This window comes from Caenorhabditis elegans, chromosome IV, assembly GCF_000002985.6.
Source record: "Caenorhabditis elegans chromosome IV".
NCBI lineage: Eukaryota > Metazoa > Nematoda > Chromadorea > Rhabditida > Rhabditidae > Caenorhabditis > Caenorhabditis elegans.
In genome coordinates, this window is record NC_003282.8 from 6,731,489 (window position 1) to 6,755,324 (window position 23,836).

Below are 23,836 nucleotides of genomic sequence, written 5' to 3' on the forward strand. Positions count from 1 at the left end.
ATGTCCCTATTTTTTATTTTTTTTAGATTACGATGGCCCGTTTTTCAAACTATGAATAACTTTCAAGTTTTTTGAAATAAGTGGAACTATTTTTTAATGAGTAAAGAGAGTTAATGATATGTACAGACGCATGGCATTCATATACATATAGATTTAATCAGAAATATATTGAACTTTTCAAACATGTCCCTATTTTTTATTTTTTTTAGAACACGATGGCTCCTTTTTCAAACTATGAATAATTTTCACGTTTTTTGAAATAACTGGAACTATTTTTTAATGAGTAAAGAGAGTTAATGATATGTACAAACGCATGGCATTCATATACATATAGATTTAATCAGAAATATATTGAACTTTTGAAACATGTCTCAACTTTTATTTTTTTTAGAACACGATGTCTCGTTTTTCAAGCTATGAATAACTTTCAAGTTTTTTGAATCATTAATTTTTTAACCCAAAATTTTATCAACTCGAATTTTCAGATTCAGCATCACACTCCCATCCAAACTCCAGAGACGTCTAAAGTTTATTTGGAATCTCTCACCGGGGTGGCTGTTTGCCAAGCATCTCAAATTGTGTCTCCATTCGATTTTTCCGATGATGAAAATCCGCCAAACGCTCAACGCCGGCATTGAGCCCCTTCTGGATGAACCGGAAAGCCCGCCGAAAACACAGAGCAGTTATATGTTTTTTGTTGTGTTTCAGTGTTATTGAATGAATTATATGCTCCATGAGCTACAATAAACCTTTTTTTCGCAAAATTTGTATAAAATATGCAAAAACACCTTGTAGAAGTGTCTAAAATATGCAAAATTTGTGGGCATTTCAGTTCGGAATGTGTTAAATATGCATAAAAGAAGTACATTTTTCGCGATGTTAAAATAATTTTAACATAATTTTAGTGATTTTAGGTACCTAACTTCACATGTGCGAACTCATATTTTAAGCACAATTTTCACATCGCGAATCATCTGTGAGGGCAGGAAAAGGGAAACATGACAGTGCAAGTTGATATCCAGCCGATTGGACTAATTCAAAAAGTAACGTTTTTTTCTAATTTTACCTCGTTCTGGTTGAATCGTATGTATGCTAAATTCATTTTATTGATCCCCTTAATATAAAAATAACCATAATCAGTTGAAAAAAACGAAAAAGGAATTTTTACTGACAACACCTGGGCAACTTCCTGCCAACTTCGTGGCAACTTCCTGCCAACAATTTGGCAACTTATTTTAGTGGCACTAATTGTAAATAAGTTGCCAGGTTGTTGGCAGGAAGTTGCCTCTGAATGCCGAGTTTGTTCAATAATCTAAAGCAGGTTGGCCAAGTTTTAATGATTATGAACATTCCGATAAAAACATTTACTGAAATTCTTGTTAATCCTTTTGTATGTTAAGGATAATCTGTATAGTCTTTTCAAACAATTCAACTCAAAACATTTCATTCTAACTCAAATTCAACTCAAAACATTTCATTCTTTGATTCGAGTTATTTTTGTGTGTTTGAATGAGCTTTTTTCTTATTCCTTTTTTCAGCTCTCGGAACATCCTTTTTGAGTGTTGTATAGAAATCTGTACGAAGATAGTTCACGACTTCTGGGACTTCCCATTGAAAAAGATGACGAGGCTTGTTCGCCTCTTTGACCTGAAGTTTGCAAGATTGACTATACAGAAATGATCAATGGAAAACTTACCCATTCCTGGAACGATGGCATGTTTTCCCCCTCCCAATCATAGGGCGACATCCAAGTAGACCCGCTTTTTAAGAAAACTTCTAGGAAAGTTTCAAAAAGCAACCCATAATTAGGAAAGTCTCTGTACGAGAAGCTTTCGATCATTGTTTGAACTTTGAGAAATTCGTCTGAAAAAAAACTACTATGTACATTGTAAATTATGAATACCACTGACCATTGTCAAATAACTCTGTTAACTTTGCGTTTTTTTTCTTAAGAATCAATTCGTTCCCTTCAAGATATGTCCAAGGAAGTGGTTTCTTGAGCTCTGCAGTCATATATAACAGAGAGTACAAATCATCCACTCGGCCCTGAAAAATCCAATTATATTAATTGCCGATATTTATTCCAACTAACTATTGCCTTCATTAACGGGGGGTTCCGCACAAAATTTTCGATTTTCTTTTTTCAGTGTTGTATTCGAATCCATTTCCTGTATTGACTATAAATTTTTGGGCGATCGCAAAATCGATCAAATAAAATATGCGGCTTTTCAAACAGTCGGTCGGGTTTCCAAGCACATAATTTGTAGGTTTAACGTCTCCATGAACTACTGCCCCATCATGCAATTGCTTCAAGCTGAAAACATTTGAGTCATAATATCAAAACTGTCTAAGCTGTTTTAACTTACACATAAAGGCATTGAATTCCGATTCTGCTCCACGTTCCAGGGGTCAAGCTGTCCGGATTTGGCGACATAAGACGCAAGTCTTTCAAGCTCCGTCCAAGCAGATTCATGACTATGAAAGCGCATTTCACATTTTCACCCGCCATTTTGAAAGTCGGAAAATACTTATCGCCGTGTGGATTTAACTTTAACAGGAGGCTAGCCTATAATTTCATTTATTATTTAAAATTGTTTCACAAATCTTGACTTACTTCTTTTTGTACGGTTGATGGTTTGCCATTGATTTTTCGCGGCTGGATCTTTAGAGCATAATCTTTATGGTTTTTTGAAACTGAGAATATGGGGCCAAATGATCCTTGGCCAACCCTGCCGGTGATTGTGTAGCCATTAAATCTGGAAAAGAATTTTAATTTTGTTGATTTTCAACTATTCATTTCTTCTACCAGCCGTTCGCACGCGCAAAGCGCGCAAAGCGCGTGCTCCGACTGGTGTACGCTGAACTGTTTTACTTTTAAAATTGTGAAGTGATAAGCTTTATGTACAGTCACACATTTTCCTGGAGTATTGCGGACTTTACAGAAAGTTCTATACGTTTCCTATGTTTCCAGAAGTTTCTAGATTTTCTAGAAAATTCTAGAAAATTCCTGATTATTCTAGAAGTTTACAGATTTTTCTAGAAAATTCTAAAAGTTTCCTGATTTTTCCAGATGTTCCTAGCCTTTCTTGAAAATTCCAGATTTTTCTAGGAAGTTGTTTTCTGAGAGCATTTGAATTTCCAGCGAAAAACTTTTCTCAAAATTTGAATTTCCCGCCTAAAATTTTTCTCAGAAAATTTGAAGTTCGCGCCAAAAACTTTTCTCATAAAATTTGAATTCCCGCCAGTATTTTTTCTCAGGAAATTTGAATTTCCCGCCAAAAACGTTTCTCATAAAATCTGAATTCCCCCCCCCCCCCTAAAACATTTTTCAGAAAGCCAAGATGAATAATTCCATTGAACTTTTTTTGAAGATTTCAGAATTTTCTCGATTTTTTCAGAAGCTTCCGGAAGGATTTTTTCAGATTTTTTTCAAAGATTTTTAGAAGCTTCCGGAAGGAGAGTAACTGATTTTTCCTAAATCTACAGTGTCTCTTCCGTACTCCTACAGTACCCCTAATATATATTTTTCTTAAACTACAGTAATCTTACAGTACTCCTAGAGTACCCCTACAGTACTACTACAGTACCCCAGCCATATCCCTACACTAACCCCAACTCACTATCCCTCCAGAAGCGAAAACTTCACAGACTACAGACTACATAGACTACAAACTATGGACACACAGAATAAGCGATTTATATATAGTCAATGATGATTATAAGGTATCCTCGTTTTGACTACGTTTGAAAATCCTAGGTCTTAATTCATTCTAATCCTTTTCTAGATTTGAGGCACCACCGATTCGGAAAACCTTTGACAACTGGATATACAGAAAGGGTAACCATTGTGGACGGAGCAAAAACCATGAAAAAGTTGCAAACATGGGCGTTTTTTGACATTTTTCGGATATTTTAATGAAATTAAATCGAAAATCCATGATTTTACGTTTTTTTTTTTAATTAAGAAAACAGTAAAATATACTCAATCATATATTTTTGACAGATACAATTTTGGAACAGCATTCAAACGTTGAACATTATACACAATTACTTGCAAACTTTTTTGAACTTTCCAACAAAAAAGCTCTAGTCAAATTTTTGATGCATAAAATAAACTAGGGAGATTATTAGAGAACGGTTTTATCCTAGTCTGTGCATCAAACATTTCCTAAATTTGAAGAAGTACAATCTCTTCAGAAATGGGGCAAATTGCGACTAAGTGCGGTAAAGTGCTACGAAAAGCTGCAAGGTGCGGCAAAGTGCTGCGAGGCGCCGCAAGGTGCTGCAAAGTACGGGGTAGAACTATAGTTAGCCCTATAGGGCTAATGTGAAAAAGGCCAATATGCTGTTGAAAGCAGGCAGAATGCTGGAGAAAGCTGGGACGACTTGCCGAGAAGGGGAGCGAAAAAGTCGGTGGGACCTCCTGGATTCCTCAATAGGGCTTCCATATAGTCGCCAAAACGCAAAATTCAGAAAAGCGGCGAGAGGCAAGCTGGATTCACGCAGGCCTTGAAACCGCGCAGGCCTTGAAACCGCGCATGCCTACCATGGAAAACAAGTTCCTAAATCACTTACATATCATTGGCGTAAAGGGAATAGGCGTCTTTTTCCGAGTCGGCCATTGAGTTTGAAAATATTTGAAATAAACTTTAAAATCCACACTGGTTTTGTTTTTTCACTCACGCGTAGAGTTTCTGATAAAAAGCAAAAAAGTAAACGAGCAAAAGTTTACGTACAGTGTCGGCCAAAAGTATATGCGTTTTGTGTTTTTAAGTGATTTTTCAAAATTTTCAAACAAGTATAACTCTGAAACTATACGTTTCGGCAAAAAAAGTTAAACTAACAAAATGTTGCTCTCAATGTTGTCTACACGATCACGTATTTATTAGGATTGTAGAATAAGTAGTTCAAGAACTAGACGTTTTCATGAAAAAAGTTTTAGTAATAAAATGAACCACATTGAATAGTACATTGTTTTCATATAACCATTTTGTCTACAAATGGTCAGCATTTCAGATATTAGCGTTCGAAATAACCTACTGATAGTCAAGATTAAACATGTTTCATAAAGATGGTGGAAAAAATTTTTTCCACATTGTTTTTTAGTTCAACTGTAAATTAAATTTCATTGCCATATTGGTTACTTAAGATACATATATAAAAAATGATTTTTGAAAAACGTATCCCACTTTTTGAACATATGCGCAAAACGAGCACTTGGGAGACGCCAGTTTGAACGTTAATATCTGAAATGCTGATCATTTGTAGACAAAATGGTTATATGAAAACAATGTACTATTCAATGTGGTTCATTTTATTACTAAAACTTTTTTCATGAAAACGTCTAGTTATTGAACTACAAGCGTTTTACGAAAAGTCGTCAAAAATTGACTCGCGAGATGTCGGGCGCTGTATCTATTGACATGGTTATTCTATAATCCTAATAAATACGTGATCGTGTAGACAACATTAAGAGCAACATTTTGTTAGTCTAACTTTTCTTCCCGAAACGTATAGTTTCAGAGTTATACTGGTTTGAAAATTTTGAAAAATCACTGAAAAACACAAAACGCATATACTTTTGGCCGACACTGTATTTACAAGAAACTTTGACATTTTTACTTTTTCCAGTTTGTAAAACGTGTTCACAGTAATAGTGGTAGGGGAAGAAATGATTGGACCATCTGGAATAAAAGGTCCTTTGGTTATTGCAAGGATGAAGCAGCAAAGTTTGATTTTTTCTAATATGTCAATTAAAAATAGTTTTTAGTTATTGTTAAACGTGGACTGTCCCTTGTGGGGGTTTTGCTTTCCCAATGTGACTTTCTAGGAACGGATTGGTGCGCATCCCTTTTCACTATTTTCAATTTTTGTAATCAGAAATCTTTCCAGTTACATGAGAAGCAATACGTTTAATACATTTCACAGCTACGATCTTGGACTTCACTCAATTAATAAATTGTGCAATAGAGAAAAGAAGAAATATACAATTGAATACTTTATGGGTTTAACGGAACGAATAAAGCTTTGTATGCTTCACTTTTTGTTTAATCAAAAGTTTTTATAAAATTGATGCGTTAAGATTTTTGAAAAAGTTAATTTGAATTCAGATGTTAATTTTTTATGTTTTGAAAACTTACTAATTTTGCGTATATTTTTATCAGTATGTTTGGAAGCTACTGGATTTTTGAATGACCCATTCCGGAAGACAATGGTCATTGGGGGATCGGGTCTCTAAACCCTATTAAGACGGAAATTAGATTATTCCATCTTAATAGAGTTAAACAAACATTGGTTTCAGAATCTGAAAATTATTATACAGTGCATTTTTTTTGTTACTTCTACGACTTTAAAGGCGCGCGCATTTATACAAAATGGTCCCGTCATTGGTCTCGCCACGCGCTCAACAAATCAATGGGATTCGCGTGGCGAGACCATTGCGCGAAAATGCGCGCGCCTTTAAAGTCGTAGAAGTAACAAAAAAAATGCACTGTAGCACTCTCCCAGAGATAATTTTGAAATGTTCAAAAGTAGTGACTGCATTTCAGTTTAGAATTTTCAGACTATCAAATAAACTGTTAATGGTGGTGTAGTCGATTTTTTTATTGCTTTATTAGACTCAAAATCGTCTGAAAACGCCGACTTTCACAATGAAACTTCTTGAAAACTTTTCAGAAATAAGTTATGACGGGTCAAAAAAATGGCCTAAAATTAGCTAAAATCGGAAATTTGACTGACGTGTCAATGTAGCAGCGGCTCGAAACAATTTTCTTTTAATCATCGTTAAACTTTGAGTATACAAGTTGATTATATTGCGTTTTAAATTTGATTAAGGTATTTAAAGTCGATGGACAGCGAGTTTAGGTTTTAAAAAAAATCTCACCGTCCATCGACTTTTAAATACCTTAATCTAGTTTAAAACGCAAGATAATGAACTTGTATACTCAAAATTTGACGGCGATTTCAAAAAAAAAAGTTTTCAGACAATTTTGAGTCTATTAAGGCAATAAAAAATTCGACTACATCACCTTTAATTGAGAACGTTTTTCTGTCAGAAACTCTCAGAATTCCAATTTGTTAGGTGAAAATTATTGCGTTTTGATTCAAATTAAAGTATTAAGGAGCATTGTGCGACGAGCCGAGTTAGCTTGTATAACAAAGTCACTAAATTGTTGCAAGTACGCAGAGCCAGTGAGAATCTTGAAAAGCCTCTTGAGAAACAATATACCTCATATGCTCGCTTTCATGATTTATTTTTATTGCAAATTTAACAAGTTTCTAATCAGTTTGAATATAAAGATCAACTGTATCATATTCTGGAGTTCTGTAAGTTCCTGCATCAAGTGCTGACACTTTTTGAATAATCAATAGATTCTTCTTCTTGTTGTATGTAGTTTTTGGTTCTACCTTCTTTTTTGTCTGAAGCTTTAGATTTTTTTCGAAAAATATGAAATTAATTACCTTAACGTTCTCCCAAAAACCACATTTTGTCTTATTCTTTCCATTACAAACTCTGAAAACGTGTTCTTGACCGACTCCTTTTGCATTCTTCACAAATCTCGTAATGTTTTTTGGATTGTAATATCCGATTTCCACTCGATCTCCAGGCTGAAAATGTGAAACCGATAATTTTTATTTTGCAAGCCTCATCAATTTTGAACATTAAAATTAATTTTGGAAAAGGGAAATTGGTGTCGTAAAATCGTAAAATTACTTTTGGAAATTAAGAATGTTTCCTACAACTTTTAATCTACATGCCTTTACAAACACTTGTCTGCATGGCATGGAATTTGAGTTAATTGTAGAGAGAAATAAAACAATCAATACACAAGATACAGTAATAATTCGAATCATTTCTGAATGACTAAATGAACTTTCTTTCCGTATCTTGTACTTTTATATAAGTCTCGGAAGTAAACAAGGGCAATCCTTCAACAAACTATTTTTTATTTGTTTGGAATTAGTCTGATCTTTCCATCTTTTAAAATCGTGCTTTTTGAGAGGAATCTTGTTATTTTGATCATAGCTTCTCAGTGCTTTTCGGGTTTCGAATCAGAATTTAAATGGTGAAAATGGAATTAGATTGCCACAGAATATTTCGATTTGCAGCAGCGACAGTGAATATGAAGAACTCTACAATGTATTAGTTTTTTAAGTCAAAGTTTTGGAAAAGTGCTAATTTAAAGACAAATTAGACGTTTTTTAAAGTAATTTCGAGCAATGATGTGAACTGAATCTCAATATGTATTGTTCAAATAATGATACGTAATTACAAATACCATAAAATATATAAACCTGGAGGAAAACCATGGTTTTTTGTCTACAAAAATATTCTTATTGTCAACAAAAAAAATATATGCTTTGATATTTGGCCATTGTTAACCTATGATCCTTAGGACCCTATCAGTAATTTTAAGCACTTTCCCCACTGCTGATATGATTGTTTTGCAAAGCTTTGACACACAAGTTTAAAGGCACACGCAGTTTTTGAATAGGTCTCGCCACGCTCAATCTCATAACGGTCGTAACATGTGCCAAATTGTAGAGTTGTGGTTATTTGGTGCAGAAAATTAAGTTTATAAAGGTTACGAATTCCAAAAAAAAAAGAAATTTCCTTCACAGGGAAAACTGCGATTGATTAAAAATGTAGCACATAATTTCAAGTTTCACCTAAATGACGGTGTCCTAATTTCAAACAAACCTTCGCCATAATCATTCTCCATGGCATTGAGTCGGAGTCGACTTGAACAATCAATGCAATAAGAGCAATGGCTACAAGTAAAACTCGAACCATTATGATCGCAACAATTGAATGAATAAACTTTCGCCCCGTGCAACATTTATAGGTTGGCGTGGGAAGGCGGAAATGAACAAGGAAGAGATTATACAAAAAAGTGTGAAAATTGCAATTTACTAGACTATAATCCTCATGAATAAACTATTCGTTCATTGAAATTAATCCGAACTTTTCAACGTTGTAGATCGTTTCTTTTTGCAATAGACCAAAATTATATTAATTTTTTATGTAGCATGAAAAGAAAAAAAACCAAAAATTATGACAATATGTTCTGGAATCAATGGAATTATATCACAATTACACTCGAAAATATGATATCATTAAAATTCATCTTCATCCGTTTCGACTGATTCGTCTAGATTCGGATTTCTTCCACGCCGACGGCCACGTTGCAAAACTTCCTCATCCGAAGATTCAGATTCAGATTCAGGTTCCGAATCCTCGTTTTGAATTCTTGAAGTGTCTGTAGAAAGGCTTTTCTGATCTTCTTCTGGTATTGTTGATTGATCGGAATCTTTAGATTCATCTTCATCCTCTATTTCAACTAATTTCTGAGCCAATTGAGTTCTAGTGAGTGGATATTGAATTCTTTGAAGACAATGAAAATATCCAAAAGCATCAGAATCCTTGATTTTCTCATCACAATTTGCGCATAGAAGCCATTCGCAAATTGATGTTACTTCATCTTCAGTTTGGTCTTCAATACCGCGAAGGAGTTTAGGTGCACAGAGTAAAAGTGCCAGAATATGAAGAAGATGTGGAACATCTGCCAGTTTTTTTGATTCCTCCTTATAATCATCCAAAGTTTTCAGGAGACTTCGGTAGGCCGTACACCAAATAGTTTTGACATACTCTACGGCTCGTTGTTCAAGTTCAGTTCCGTCCTCTGAAAAATTTTAATGTTAATGAAAACAAAATAAAATTTAAAAATAACCAACCGAGATGTTTATATACAGACATTAGAGGAACAATCATTTCTTTTGAAGTTGCAGCTTCTTCTCCAATTTTTTGTAGGTGCACAGAAGAATCTTCGATTTCTAGAAGCTGAAATCTGTAACCCTTGTATACTCATCTTTCTGAATTAAACTCACGAAATGAATTCTTCCTAGGCAGGATAAATATAGATCTTTAATAGGCATTGGTCTTGAAATATCTGAAAACAGACATATTTTGATATCTAGGTTTTCAATGAAAATCCTACAGTACCTCGATTTGCAAAATTTTTGAAAATATTCGTTAAGCCACCAGAAGCAGTTGGGAATTCCATAGTGGCATGAAGAGCTCGTGTATGAAAATAGACACTTTCCAGGTTTTTTGCACTGAAAATTGTAAACTTTTTCCTGAAATCTATGGAATTTTGAATATTACCCAAGTGAAGATATCAATCCTAGCTGATTCCAGACAGCTCCATCAGCTGGATTAATGCGGCATGATTGCTCGTAATATTCCTGAGCTTTTGGGTAGTTCTCCTGAAAATAAATGTTATATGATTTTTCTAAAATACTACCCAAACGACACCCTTCGCTCTTTAGAATTTTTTGGTATCGAAAAATTAAAAATTTCGGGTTTTTTTTCGATTTTTCTTTTGGTCCATGTTGGATCAACTTCGAAAAACGAAAAACAAATTTTGACATCATTGTTTCCAAAATTATGAAAAAATTTCAAAACTACCTTATATCTCATTAAATCTCCCATTCTTAACAGAACATAAGCCATGAACACTCGACTATTCTTTTTCGACTTGATAGGTTTTCTGTTTAGAAATACATCTGGTGTCCATGTTAATTGTTTTGAGATATCGTTTCCATAATTTGGAATTTCATAATGATAATGAACAAGAAGTGATAAATCAGTCAAAAATCCAATTGCAAGATTTTGAACATTATGATTAACAAGTCGATCATTTTCCATTGCTTTTGTTATTTCATCCATCATTGATTTCAGTTTATTCCAGAATTTTACATCGAATCTTTTGGATACAGCAGTTTCGAAGTCAGCGACAAACATTTTCATTAAATGCTGGAATTATTCTCATTTCGATAAATCAACACCTCTCAATCTTACTCTCAAATACTGTGGTGCAGCTTCGGTGCCACGTGGAATTTTTCTCAACTCTACAGTAAGCTGTTCCCATTCGTCCGACATCCTGTGGAATCCTCTGGAACAAAATTGTTTTGTTTTTTTTTCAAATTTTAAAATATTAATCTGAAATCCTACACTTTTTCTAGCCACTCAAAAGAAGAAACAGGAAGTCAGGCGAAAAATTATTTTATCTTCAACTTTTTTTGTTTGCAAAAATTAAATGATTCAAATAACCCGGTTCAGAAAAGGAATGGGGATGCTGCATTTTGAAATTAAAATAAATGGAAGTTTCAAAATGTGTTCGAAATGACAAAAACAAAACGGATAGGCATTGGATTCTATATAATTCTATACATACAGAGAATCTTTGGGATGTTTGGAAACGGAAATGGGGTGGGAACATTGAAAACTTATCAAAAGAAACGTTTTCAATAAAAAGCATTATAGTTGGAAAAGAAAAAGTTCTACCGGTTTAGCCGAAACAAAAATATGAAAATTATCACAATTTCACATGGGGGAACGATTGCAGGCGGACTTAGACTGGAAAGAAAGTATTTTGGTGGGATTTTTAAGTTTTGGAGGAAACGGTGAATACGGGGTTAAAATAATAATAATAATATCGGGATGGGTGATGAGGGGGTGAATAATAGAACAGGATTCAATGTGACGAGAAATGATTAGTAAAATAACGATGGGCGAGATTATTCTTCGACTGGAAGTTTTTTGGTTAGTGTACACATGGGGTAGGGAAAATCACTGGGAAGAATAGAAAAAAGAGAGAAAATAAAGGTACATATTCGGGGAGAGACGAGAAAATCAACTAAAAAGTTGCAGTGTCCCTTGATTTTCAAAAAAAAAAACAAAATAAAACTAAATGAGACCATAGACATTGTAGTATGCCTTCTTGTTAGCAGCGGCCGCTGCTGCTGCTGATTGTGGGGTTTTTGCAGTTGCAGGTGGAATATATGACCAGGAAAGCATTTGGCTTCTCATTACAGCATCCATCACCGAATATTGCGAGTCTAAGTGAAGAACATTCGGAGCTGATTGAGAACGAGTCAATTTTGGAAGAATTATGTCGCGAAGTCGTTCGAGAACCTGAAAAATTGGAATTCATTCATTAAAATTTATTTAAAAATCAAACTACAATATTTTTTTGGATTTTTCAGTGTAGTGGAGTTATTCATGAGCGAAAAAAATGTTTTTAAAAAATACATCGATTTCTTAAAAGCATGTTTTTATCCATTTTTCGACAGCGTCAAAGAGTGAAAAATCAAAGGAAGCCACCATATTTAGACAAAACTGCCAATTTTAAATGTGAAAAAAAAGAGCGAAAATGTGTGAAGTACTGGAAGAAAATAAATTCCGAATTGTCCTCGCGGTGTACACGGGGAGAACGCCCAGCTCGTAAATTTACACAACTTTTGAAGAGACATAGTCATATGAAAACGTATGGTCTCGCCGCATGGCGGCTTACTGTAGTTTTTCGCTCGTCGACGCTGTCGAAACATGTACAAAGTACAAAAAATCGATTTTTTAAAAGTTTTTTGACACTCATGAATAACCCCATAATAAATCATAGTTCTACCAAATTTCTAAAGTCGGTATTTCCCACTCACCTCTCCAAATACTGGCCGCTCATTTCTATCGAACATAATGCAATTGTCATATAATTTGAGCATGCTCTTCGGCGTATCATGTCGAATTTTCGATCTATCCGGCCTCAAATACCCTCTTCCAACCATAAACAATATCTGATCTCGATTATTAATGTTGGAGTATGGTAGATGCGAAGATAGAATTTCGTACATGCATATTCCAAAAGAATACACATCAGACTGTGGGGTATATGGATTATCATCTTGCATTCTGATGACTTCAGGTGCCATCCAGAGAATACTTCCTGTTGGTTGTTGTTGCTGTTGACCTCCGTTCACTGTCCATTTCGTTTTGACAGTTGCCAAGCCGAAATCTCCAATTTTTACCGTTGACATGTCATCCATAAGGAATATATTGTTCGTTTTCAAGTCACTGAAATGTTTTAAACATTTAAACATAAATTATAGATATGGTCAGTTACCGATGAATAATATTTTTTGAATGTAAATAATTCATTCCAAGAGACACTTGCTTCAGTATATCAATGATAGCACCCATTTCAAATTCGACGCGTGGCTCTGAAAATTATTAAATTATAAGAATTAAAATCTCAGTTCAGATCACCTTGAACATGAATATGTCTATACAAACTCGATCCTTCACACCATTGAGTAATAATTGCAATTTCTGGTTCTCGAACCCATCCCATAAACAGCAAAACATTCAAATGACGTGTTTTCTTTAAAACTGCAACTTCATTTTTAAAGGCTGCCATTTGAGAAGGCGTCGGATCAACAACATTCAGCTTTTTTATAGCAACAGTTCCGAAGAATTCTCCACGATAGACGGTACCGAAGGATCCCGAACCAACTTTGTATTGAATCTAAAAGAATGCTTGTTTTAATAGTTTTGACAGAAGTTTTGAGCGTTTTTTTATTGCTTCAACTGTAAAAAAAAAAGCTATTTTCAGATAAATAAAATGTTTTTTTTCTATATTCGATCACTGAATTTAAATGAAAAAAATTAGGATAACATGCTCCTTTTGTAGAACTGCCGGTTTGCAAAAGCCGTGCACCCTTGCTGATGTAGAATAAACTTACAATAAATTCATTCGGCAATATTTCCCAATCCTCATGATGTGGTTTCTGTGGCGGCCTGGGTCGTTGTGCATCAAGTCGTTCGCCTGGCGATCGACTACGATTTCGGAAGAAACCAGGTGAAATCTAAACATTTTTAATTGAAGAAAAATAGATTTTTTTGAATTCTACCTTCTGAGGAGGTGCTGATTGTGGTGGTGTTAATGGGAGAGTATGCAAATGAGCGGCTACTAATGATGACGTCGTTGATCCTGATACATTCGGGGATTGTCCAAGAGTAGGTTGTCCGATTAAGCCACCTGGAGGTGATGAACATGTAGATGAAGGAGAATTCGAGCCAAGAGGAGTACAGTCAACAAGTGGGTGAAGACGATTCATTCGAGCTCCTGAATAATTGAGAATAAGTGAAATTAAAATAATTAGAGTCGTTTGGGAAATTCTTGAAGGTGGAATAGAGTAAAAATTGTTTTTATAACTTTAGAAAAACGTCTTAAATTTGGAATTTTGTTTTTCTTCCCTGACCTTTTGACGAATCGTTATGTTTTCTGTTTTCGATTACCTGACAAAATATGTCCACTCTGGAAATGAGGTCGATGACGTGCTTGTGTTGAAAGTAACGATCCAGTTTTATCTCGTGATTCTTCTTCTAATCGCTGAGCTTCCAATGCATCAAGAATTCTTTGCTGAAAATAATACATTTTAGACTTTTTCTTTTAAAATTGGTGACTATTACATTATGTTGAACTGTTGCCTCATCATTAATCGCATTGATATTCGGAGCAGAAGAGCTCCGATCCCGTGGATAAGGTCCGGATGGAGATAATTGAGATGTTTCATTCTGTGGAGAAACAGCCATTGGATGTCTTTTGACACCACCCGTTCGTTTAATACTCGTCAAATCTGGATGAGAACTGTCTGGTGTGGCAGCTGGACTTTGTCCACTCGTTGGAGCTAGATTAGCAAGAACTATTTCGGCAACTGATCTATCTGGGCCTTCGACTTGTGATGCGATCCCAAAGAGTTCTTTCACTAGCTGAAAATTAAATGTTTTAGATAAGAATTGTTTCTGAAGCAGAGGTGAGCAATTACGCCATGTTGTTCCAACATTTTTCATTAAAAATCAGTGTAAAAAATATATAGAACCACCTTAATTATCTAATGATAACTTTTAATTATGTTTAAACATCTATGAAAATGCACAAAAATGACCTAGAAGTTGCGAATTGCCTATGGCAAATGGCCATTATTGTGCATTTTCACAGATCTTTAAACATAATTAAAAGTTGTCATTAGATAAATAATGTGGTTTTCTATATTTCGACGTTAATGACAAATGTTGGGACAACATTGGTAATTTTGTAATATTGCCGCCCGCCTTTGTTCTGAACGCACATCTTCATTTTTCGGTACAGATTGTAACAAATCGCAATAAAGTGGTGCAAACGATGAGCATCTTTGATGAAATTTGAATTGACAAAATTCACATCGAAATCCCATCATCCAGATAGGATTATTGCATACATCACATGATTTCGGTGGAATAAACGTTCTTCGAACAATTGCATGTTTAATCGATGAGACTGTATTCAGATATTCTGAATGAACCCATAATTCATTTCCAGGCAGTCGGGATGCGATCTCTTCCATTGTCAGCTGAAAATATTCAAAAATAAGAATTATGCTGTTAGATTCCAGTAAATCACACCGATAATTCAATAGATTCTTGTTTTGGGTCAGATGACGCGTTCACGTGACATAATTGAGGTGTGATATTCCGTTTTTTGAGCAATTTCGAAATGGCATCCCGCGCGGTTTCACCGGGACGAACCTGAACAAAATGTGCTTATTTTCTTCGTTTCACAGTGAATTTTTTGCTTACTTCAACCCTAGAATGTTGATCAAATGGCAAATGAACCATAATCATTTTGTATTTGAATTTTGGCGGTTCCTTGTCACTTGTTCCTGCTCCTCCAGCGGAATGATGTCCAGATAACGAATGAAGACTATCACTGTGCTTTGGATAAAGAGGAGTTGAAGGACTTGCCATCGGCGAAGCTTGATCCTGAAAATAATTATGAGTTACATATAAATATTTAATTGATAATCTTTGGAATGAGAAGTGGACGCTTGATTCTGAATTGAATAGATTAACACGATTCCCCACAAGTAACATGTAATTAGTGTTAAAAAATTCAAGACAAAGGATTCGTTGCTAATTTTCTACCTTCCGATCAATAGATGAAGAAGCACATCTCGGCAGACTTATAAGCCGCGGAGATGGGCAATGTGGGCTCGTCGGGGTGGTCGACGCCGATGACTTTTTGAAATTAATCCGACTCATTCGGCGGCGTGTCGACGATGATGATGGCGTTTGAGATGATGTGACAGGTGACTTCTAAATTGCTGTTAGTGATTACATGTAATTAAAAAACAAAAGGACAATTTGGACGAGTAAAACATTAAACACGGACTTTTAAAGGACATTTGAGAAATCAGAACAAGCAATAAGTAAATTACTTTTCAGATGCTCTATTTTATTATTGTGAAGCACTTTTTAAAACAATCTGAACAAATAAATGTTTCCCTTTAGCATTTTTCACTTTCATTTTATTTGTGGAAAACGTTCGAAAACACACCGTTTCGCGAGAGCATTCCATGTGAAAATTGCAGTTAATTCCAAAATAAAATAAACCAGAAAATCAATATATTCGCAGATAGAAGGTCAACAAAAGAAAGAGAGCGGCGGTAAGGGGCGCAAAGATGATTTTTTTCTTTTCCGAGAAGAGTACACGGAGGGAGTTAGTCCGCGGGCCGAACACACTTTTCTCTTCCATTTTCGCGCAGAAGATTTTAACCCAGATTTTGCAGGGTTTATTAGAATTTTCAAATAATAAGGACAGCGTTGCGCTCGGTTATATGAATTTATGTAGATGGAGTGAAGCTTTAAATAAATCTATTATTAATGGAAATATGGAATACGTTTATTTTCATTAGTTGATAAATTAACTTTTCAAATCTACAGTAACTCGATAGCTGAAAAGAAAAGTTAAAACTTGTATTGAAAAAGATGTTACGAATGAAACGTGGGATTCCCATGTTCAAAAAAGGAATCACGAATGTTCAATTTGCTGGCCAATTAAACAATTGTGTTCGCAAAGTTTTAAATGCAATCGTGTATTTTCTCAATACAGAAGCCCCGCGGGTTGCTTCATAAAGTCATTTGATTATTCAAATATCACTATGATTTCACAGAGTGTACCCTATTGATTTAAATCAGTTTTCAACTTACTGGTGCCGATTTCCGACGATTCCAGCCTCCATGAAAGTGACAAACTGAATACAGTACAGCCATTGCAGACATTTTAAAATGTTATGTGATCAATTATGGAATATAATTATCTCCAGATAACTTTAGAAGAATTTCAGAAAGTAAAAATATATTGTTAACAGGGGCCCCTTTGGATCCAATGGTTCTCTTCACACACAAAAAAAGAGAGGCGGGGTTTGTTTTCGCCATCTATTTTTTCTCACTGGTTTCTGTGCTCTGATCGAGAGAGATAGAAAAAGAGAGCAAAGAAAAAGAAACGTGTAAATCGGGAGCGACACGTGCCACGAATAGGTTGACAATGTTTTCAGCGTTGGGTCTTAACACGAAACAGATGACCTTAGTTTGTGAAGAGAGCAGCAAGTTGATTTGAAGAAACAAGGTCATACGTGACAAAACACAAACTAGAAAAGAATATATTCGAAAAAAACCACTAATCAAATTATAAAAGAAGGAACTAGATGACATTTGGTTAATAAGCTACTTCTAGTTAGTACACCCCGAATTAGCTGTGAAAGTTGAAAAAACGGGAAAAGTTTATCTGAAACTGACAGACTAGACAAATGTCTGTGACATATTGCAACTAAGATTTTGCAGAATGTGGACATTTTTGAGAAAAAAGGGATTACATGACTCAACTGATTACCTTTACGTTATGGTAATTTTCAAATTTTCTGAAAAGTGAACTGATCTGTTAAGATTGGTCTTGCCACGAAAAAATAGTTCATTCTAGGATTTAGAAAAATTTGGTATCATTTGCTTCCTTGGAATCAACTTAACTTAAGTATTACTTATCAACTTATTATCTTAACATTTGTCAACTTTACCACTTTTAAACAGTTATTTTGAAACTAAATTTTCGAAAGTTGGAAAGCAGAATAAAAGCAGCTGGCATCACGGAGATTAAAACATATGTCTTAATGTGTTTTCTCGCGACGAGACCCATCTGAGTTGATACATGTTTTGAGGAATAAGCGTGAGTCTAAAAATCTATTTTGAAAAATCTATGAAAAAAATCCAAATTCTACGAATAAAAATCAATGGGATCGCGCATCAAATGTGTTTTGTTCGTTCCGCCTCTTCATTCCACTCTATTCTCATCTTTTTCCGCCAATTTCCACTTGAAAAGTGCGAACAATTCCTCAAAAAAGAAACAAAATACACTATATTCCACATCAAAGAGGTCATTTTTCTATCAAATATTTGTTTTGGTTTATCAAAAAGATTGAGGTTCTAAAGATTATTATTAAAAGTTTTAAATAAACAAACTACGAAAGCATTATTTTGATCTAATGTTGACTATACAAAACTTTTTCAAATTTCTTTGATCACTAGAATTTCAAAAAAAAACCTATTTCAGTATAATTGTAGTTCGCAAAATAACAATTATTTTCATTTTAATGTGAGATATCGTAGTTCTTAATATAGATTTTCAACAGAAATTCAGAAATTTGGCTTCATCGAAATTAACTTTGAATCGTACATTGGGACGTCCTGTCTTCAGAAATTTTCAGCCGACATGCTCAAACGAGCTCCAAAAAAGTTTAAAAGTATCTATTGCAAGGTTTTCGCCAGCTTTAGAAATTAACACCAAATCTACCTCTACAGTTAAAAGTTTAAGAGCATTGGACATTTCAAATTGAACGCTATTCAAAGATTATAATCAAAGATTATAATCGAAAAATCGATTTTTCGATTTTAAACTAGATCCCTTGAAACAGTGAAAAAATTTCTATGTTTAGTCGCTCAAAAACCTCTTCATACTCTGTGTGCTCGTTGTACTCAAAGTTTGTCTTTTTACTACATTTTGTATAGTTCGATTGCTTTTCCTTCCTCCTTTCCATCTTTCCCTTCTTGCTCTTTTGCTCCTTCTGGTCACCAAAAACATCATGATCATTGATTTTCTCAGCTTCTCTGAGTATCTTGAACTCTACTGATCTTAAATCAGTTCGGTGCAAAAGAAAACGAGAAAGAAATGAAGAAAAAGAAGAAGATATATGTGTATGTGATATATTTATTGTTTGAGTGATTTAGTGACAACAAGACTCGGCTGACTTTTGAACTAGTTTTTAGGGGGCTCTAGTTATAGATCAACTGTAGATAATACTAGAAGTGGGCGCATGATGCACACATCGCCAACAAAATCTGGTCAACAAATAAGTTTTGACATATTTTGTAAGTTTACGATTTGTCTGAAATTTTGTATGGGCTACTTACATATAGTGTGCAGTTAGTATATACAAGCCTACAAGTTTTAGCTAAGCTTCTTGGTACTTTGTTCTGAAAATATGTAACATTACTAATTTTTTTGCGATATTTTGGATTAGGCCTTTGAGTTTTGATGTTAAGTAATAACTAAATCAATTATGTTTTGTTCGTAGATGAGAAAAATTCATCACAACATTTCATCAAAATTGGACCACACACACAGAAATTTTATAGCAAATGAGAAACAGTGAAATTTACTAAAAAATATTAAATTTTTCCGATTATATTTTTTCGTTAAATATTTAACTAGACAGTGAATAAGTTCAATTAATTGCATAAAAAACAATTTAAATTTTTTTCAGATCAAACAACTAAGAAGCTATTAGCTGAAACTAGCTGAAACTTTTAGGATTGGATGTCCTAACTGCTATATAACTCACCTATACAAAATTTGAAAATAAACTTGAATTGACCATACATATACGTCTTATTTGCTGACCTAATCCAATTAATTGTAGAAAATTTAATTTTGATTTCTAAACTTTTACAGATCTAAAATTAAATTGACACCTGTTTTTTTTTCTTGCTATTTCAAAACATTTTTCAAGCTGACTACAGAAATCTATATGTTTATAGTTGAAGAACAGTTGTTCTAGATTCTAGAACCTCACTCATTCCAGGTCAATAACTCAAGAAAAGTCTTCATGTCCTTCCATCGTCAGGTGACCCAAGACACCCGAATTCATAAACTACGTCAAATGTGACCCATATTTCATCACTAAGTCATTGGAGAAGATCAGCAAAGAAAAGTGAAAAAACATTCGAGAAGGACCTAGAACACATGCACCTCTCATAAAAGACGGGTCGGCGACGAGTCACTTTGCTCGTTTTTATTCTATCTTTTCGTTTCAAGCAAAAAAGAATGAAAGTTAGTGTAATTTTTCTGGGATCTTTGTGTGTGTGTGAGCTAGATAAACATGCACATACGGGTCCTTGGAAACCCGTGAAAACAATTGGAAGACACTTGATGTGAGGGAATGAAAAATATGAAATTGATGACAGATGATGATTTGGACTTCGAAAAGTTCTAGTGATCCTACTGTAATTTTAGCAATATATATATAAAGGTGTAAGAGGCACACTTCCGGAAAATCTTGCGTCTATAAATTTGTGGCTTCGTTCAATCGAAACTGAGTTGTTCTAAAAATCTTTGATACTATTTCAGTTTGTAAATCAAAAAATTGAAAATGGAATATAACACTCCTAAAACCTAATTGTCTACAAGAAAACCATAACTCATCGTGTAGGCGACCTACGCCTACTTTACATTTGTTCATGTATTTACGGAAATGTAGGCATAGGTTGCCTTCGAAGTTACGCCTGCCGTGCGGCATGTAGATTAAATGAAAATTTGAAAACTTTAAACTTCAACTTATAAAAAATCTTGAAAGTTGCTTAAAAATCTGAACCAATACATTTTTGAAGCAAGATTTTATGTGACCTACAACAAACAAAAAATAAATTTTGAAGTTAGGTCAATCACGCAGATTAAAAATTAACAGCCTGAGTACCTACATGTGAGACTTATTTAACACCTGATGCCTATGTTACATATAAGTCCTCGCGGTAAACTAGGCTACCTTGTAGGAAGTCAGGTAGGTATTTTTGTATCTCCATCGATGACTTACCACTATCGAGATCTAACAGTTAAATTTATAATGTTAAACTCAACTAGAAAATCAACTAGAAATACGGTCTGGAAAAACCAAGAAAAAGTTGAGAAATTGACGCTTTTTCAAAGAAAAATGCATAGTTCCAAATCTTGAACGGTTCCTTTTTGATCATTTTTTCTTAATTTTGACTAAGACTACTATTAATAAATACTAATTTTTCAGAAAACATCAAATTGTATTAGAAAAAGAAAAGAAATGATTTCTGTTTCACCACTTTTGTAAAATCCTAGACAAGTTTGTAACATCTTTTATGAATTCATTGTAGTCTTACAACTCGTGATTATCTTTTTCCCATAAGAGTAAGATCAGTCATGTTTAATCTATCGAATCTCTGCACTTTCCCCCTAATAATTCCCATGAAAAGCCACAATCAAAAATCATTTTGCAAAGTTACAACTCGCGATGAATGAGAATTAAATTGGACACATGGGAAATGCAGAAAAAAAAGAAATGCAGAAATTTAACACAAAAGCATAAGTGAGCACTCTCCTGTTTTTCAACAAAACGGGCGCCACGTTACCAAGGCAACCAATGAGAGCTTCCGAAAATGGGGAAGAGAGTTGGAGAAAATGCTTGCATTTTTTGAAGGAAAAATAGTTTATGAAAAAGAAGAGAGAAGACAAAATGAAGGGAAATAAAATAGGGAAGAAGAAGAAGAAAATGAATGTGAATAAAGGATAAAATATATTTGGAAGAGAAGAAGATATTAACTTTTTTTTAGGGATTCTAATGAAAAACTGAAATGAGAGAAGATCGGGAAATAAATACATACTTGTTTGAATTCTAAAACTTTTCAAAACTGGCAAAAAGTTTCAAAATTGTAATTTCAAATTATTGCACATACAGGTTATGTCTATTAATTTAAAAATGAACGGTCTCAATAAGTTGGATGTTTTAAAAGCTTGCATTCATTTTGTCAAAGATGTCACATTGTTCTGGAGTTTCTGCACAAGAACAATTGTCCTGGAATTTCAGTCCTGGTGGATGCGAATTCCAGTTGAATTTTTGGCTTTTTGGCATTTTGCAACGAATTTTCAATTTTTAAAAATATTTCTAAACACACTTCTCATAGCTCAATATGCAATATGACCGACTATCATAATGAATAGAACACTCCAACACAGTTTTGGCAAATTACCAAATATTCAAAAACTTCGACTTTAAATAGAAATTTTGAGCATTAGCTCGAACCCCTAGAATGATTAAATACAAAAATTGAAACTGAAATAAATATAATAATAGAACAAACAATTTTTCAGTCGCCTTTCAAAATTATGATATGTCAAAGCTTAATTTTCACCACTTTTTGATTGTAATTAATTTTTTTTTGTAATTAAAATTTACTATATTGTTTGGATGAATATTTATTTTTATTTATTTTTGAAGCGAAAATTTCCACAAATGAAAAAGTCCAACTTTAAAAGCAAAAACTCAAAACTTTTGAAAGTTGTTATTTCGAAAAGTCTAAATAAAATGAAAAGTTGTGTTGAAGAATTAATTTTCAAAATCATGAGGATTTTCAGATTGGAAAAACACAAAAGCAACAAATCTTGGAACCAAAATCCAGATATCTGAATGTACTTTTGATATTTTAATTAGTTCAATTAGTTCAACTATAAGTACCAAATGAGTCATTGCTCTTGCAAAAAAAGAGAACAAAGCACTGCAGAATGAGCACCGGAAAATTTTCGCCGAGTGTGGTTGAAAACGAAGTAGGTGTAATAATGGCTCCGCGAATATCTTTGCTCCCACAACCACTGACAGCAGTTCTTTTTTCTACATATATTCTTCATTTTAGAAGGCAGTCAACGAAAGAATAGTGACAATCTTGCAGAAAATTTTAAAGATGATAAATGGATATACTGAAACAATAATTTTTTACAACAAAAAATCGTTCAAAAAATTTCTATTTTATTTGCAATGTAGACTAGTGAGAGTTATTTAAAAATTATTGGAAGTTAGATTTAATTTTTGTTAGCGTTATGGATCGAACATTTCTGTCAAAATAGAGATTTGATAGGAATAATAACCGAAGCACTTTATAAACAGTTTTTGTGTAATTAGCTCAAAATCAAAATTTATTAGAGTTCTCAGTTTACATACTAATCAAAATTACCTTCCAAAAAATCTTGCAAAGTTTTGAAAAATTTGAAACCCAGGAAAAATTTTTTAGAAATGTGCAAAAAACAAGTCGAGTTGATAAACGAGGTGATGTTTTCTGTTAGTGACAAAGTGTCAAAAAATGAAAAAGCGAACTCTATAAAAACAATAAACTTTGAACGCTTTTGAAAATTCATAAAAACAAATTTTTGAATCATTGATGAGAAAAATCAATTCTCACCAGTTTGTGGAAAATTAAATATTTTGAAGTAAGGCAAAAATATTTGACTGATCCAGAATGAATTTCTATTTTAGATAAAAAAAATGTGAGGAGGCGCTTGAAGTATTTCAAAATTGGCAAGTTGGCAGAAACATCCAAATTAATATACATATAAAGAATTTGAATACAACGTAAATCAAATAACTTTTTTGTTTGAATTACTTGAGTCACATTTCTCAAAATAATAATGTCTGATACAATGCAATCAGCAACAGAAAATCAGATTATAGATTTTATTTTCAAAAATTGACTGATGATAAAAAGTCAAAGTATTGTGAGTAATTGTAGGCAAACAAGTCTAAAAGTTGAAGTTATAAAATAGGGAAAGTTAGTTGAAAAAAGTGGTCTTGTGAAAGAAGAAATATTATAAATTAGAATAGATTTTCCCATAATTTTCGATTTCTGACCTTTTTACCTTTGGTCATTATCTCAAAATAACTATTTGATATCCAGAAATAGAAATCAAACGTGGCTCCTCGTTGTGGTCATTGGATTGTGTGGGAATCTGATACCTAACCCCATACCAAAACCTAAACCTTTTCTGCAGTTTCCCATAAGTTTATTTATGGACATTTGTGACCTATATTTGGCATTTATGTTTTATTTATTTCATTT

General features: G+C 33.7%; 3 protein-coding genes, 6 non-coding genes and 1 pseudogene across 15 annotated transcripts; 2 read left to right on the forward strand and 8 right to left on the reverse strand.

Moving 5' to 3' along the window:
• The first annotated feature begins 484 nt into the window (after positions 1-484).
• Positions 485-682, forward strand: Y73B6A.16. Its single transcript, NR_131551.1, has one exon. It is a non-coding gene; the product is annotated as an Unclassified non-coding RNA Y73B6A.16 (non-coding RNA).
• An 809-nt stretch (positions 683-1,491) lies between these two features.
• Y73B6A.2 lies at positions 1,492-4,622 on the reverse strand (annotated as a pseudogene). The gene is made up of 7 exons: positions 4,576-4,622; positions 2,615-2,756; positions 2,367-2,566; positions 2,093-2,314; positions 1,911-2,046; positions 1,697-1,863; positions 1,492-1,647 (listed from the first exon to the last, which is right to left on the reverse strand). Coding segments are annotated over exons 1-7 (1,070 nt in total).
• A 2,616-nt stretch (positions 4,623-7,238) lies between these two features.
• Positions 7,239-8,886, reverse strand: Y73B6A.3 (TransThyretin-Related family domain). Its single transcript, NM_068631.4, has 3 exons — positions 8,702-8,886; positions 7,462-7,608; positions 7,239-7,419 (listed from the first exon to the last, which is right to left on the reverse strand). Exons 1-3 carry the CDS (start codon positions 8,792-8,794, stop codon positions 7,279-7,281), a joined length of 381 nt encoding a protein of 126 aa, NP_501032.1. The 5' UTR covers positions 8,795-8,886; the 3' UTR covers positions 7,239-7,278.
• Positions 8,887-9,042: 156 nt separating this feature from the next.
• Positions 9,043-10,955, reverse strand: smg-7 (DNA/RNA-binding domain-containing protein). Its single transcript, NM_068632.6, has 7 exons — positions 10,862-10,955; positions 10,469-10,816; positions 10,166-10,266; positions 10,004-10,116; positions 9,889-9,950; positions 9,736-9,841; positions 9,043-9,683 (listed from the first exon to the last, which is right to left on the reverse strand). Exons 1-7 carry the CDS (start codon positions 10,940-10,942, stop codon positions 9,118-9,120), a joined length of 1,377 nt encoding a protein of 458 aa, NP_501033.1. The 5' UTR covers positions 10,943-10,955; the 3' UTR covers positions 9,043-9,117.
• A 93-nt stretch (positions 10,956-11,048) lies between these two features.
• lin-45 (Raf homolog serine/threonine-protein kinase) lies at positions 11,049-17,084 on the reverse strand (the record flags this gene model as incomplete). 6 transcript variants are annotated; one of them, NM_001392321.1, is made up of 13 exons in its annotated part: positions 11,050-11,977; positions 12,499-12,910; positions 12,960-13,056; positions 13,103-13,361; positions 13,579-13,701; positions 13,747-13,961; positions 14,135-14,258; positions 14,309-14,608; positions 14,968-15,228; positions 15,281-15,403; positions 15,455-15,637; positions 15,800-15,970; positions 16,865-16,936. In NM_001392321.1, the coding sequence occupies 13 exons, from the start codon at positions 16,934-16,936 to the stop codon at positions 11,750-11,752; spliced, it is 2,568 nt and encodes an 855-aa protein (NP_001379593.1). The 6 variants fall into 6 exon arrangements, with proteins under 6 accessions (NP_741430.3, NP_001379593.1, NP_001431086.1 ...); NM_001306913.5 differs by lacking the exon at positions 16,865-16,936 and adding an exon at positions 16,212-16,326 and having other exon boundaries at positions 11,051-11,977; NM_171367.8 differs by lacking the exon at positions 16,865-16,936 and having other exon boundaries at positions 11,049-11,977; positions 15,800-15,916.
• Positions 11,209-11,229, forward strand: 21ur-12572. The gene has a single exon (NR_055932.1).
• Positions 17,085-19,287: 2,203 nt separating the features above from the next.
• Positions 19,288-19,308, reverse strand: 21ur-7760. The gene has a single exon (NR_055933.1).
• An 818-nt stretch (positions 19,309-20,126) lies between these two features.
• Positions 20,127-20,219, reverse strand: Y73B6A.15. Its single transcript, NR_101928.1, has one exon. It is a non-coding gene; the product is annotated as a small nucleolar RNA Y73B6A.15 (small nucleolar RNA).
• Positions 20,220-22,645: 2,426 nt separating this feature from the next.
• Positions 22,646-22,666, reverse strand: 21ur-5651. Its single transcript, NR_055934.1, has one exon.
• Positions 22,647-22,667, reverse strand: 21ur-14162. Its single transcript, NR_055935.1, has one exon.
• Between the last annotated feature and the right edge of the window lie 1,169 nt (positions 22,668-23,836).

Excerpts from the sequence above, each read along its gene's own strand:
- smg-7 (NM_068632.6), bottom strand. The coding sequence starts at position 10,942 with ATGTCGGACGAATGGGAACAGCTTACTGTAGAGTTGAGAAAAATTCCA. Across the intron at positions 9,951-10,003 it reads CAAAAATTTTGCAAATCGAG|ATATTTCAAGACCAATGCCT; the intron begins GTACTGTAGGAT and ends GTCTGTTTTCAG. Across the intron at positions 9,684-9,735 it reads GTCTGTATATAAACATCTCG|AGGACGGAACTGAACTTGAA; the intron begins GTTGGTTATTTT and ends AAAATTTTTCAG.
- Y73B6A.3 (NM_068631.4), bottom strand. The coding sequence starts at position 8,794 with ATGGTTCGAGTTTTACTTGTAGCCATTGCTCTTATTGCATTGATTGTT. Across the intron at positions 7,609-8,701 it reads GGAGAATGATTATGGCGAAG|CCTGGAGATCGAGTGGAAAT; the intron begins GTTTGTTTGAAA and ends TCACATTTTCAG. Across the intron at positions 7,420-7,461 it reads GTTTTTGGGAGAACGTTAAG|ACAAAAAAGAAGGTAGAACC; the intron begins GTAATTAATTTC and ends CTAAAGCTTCAG.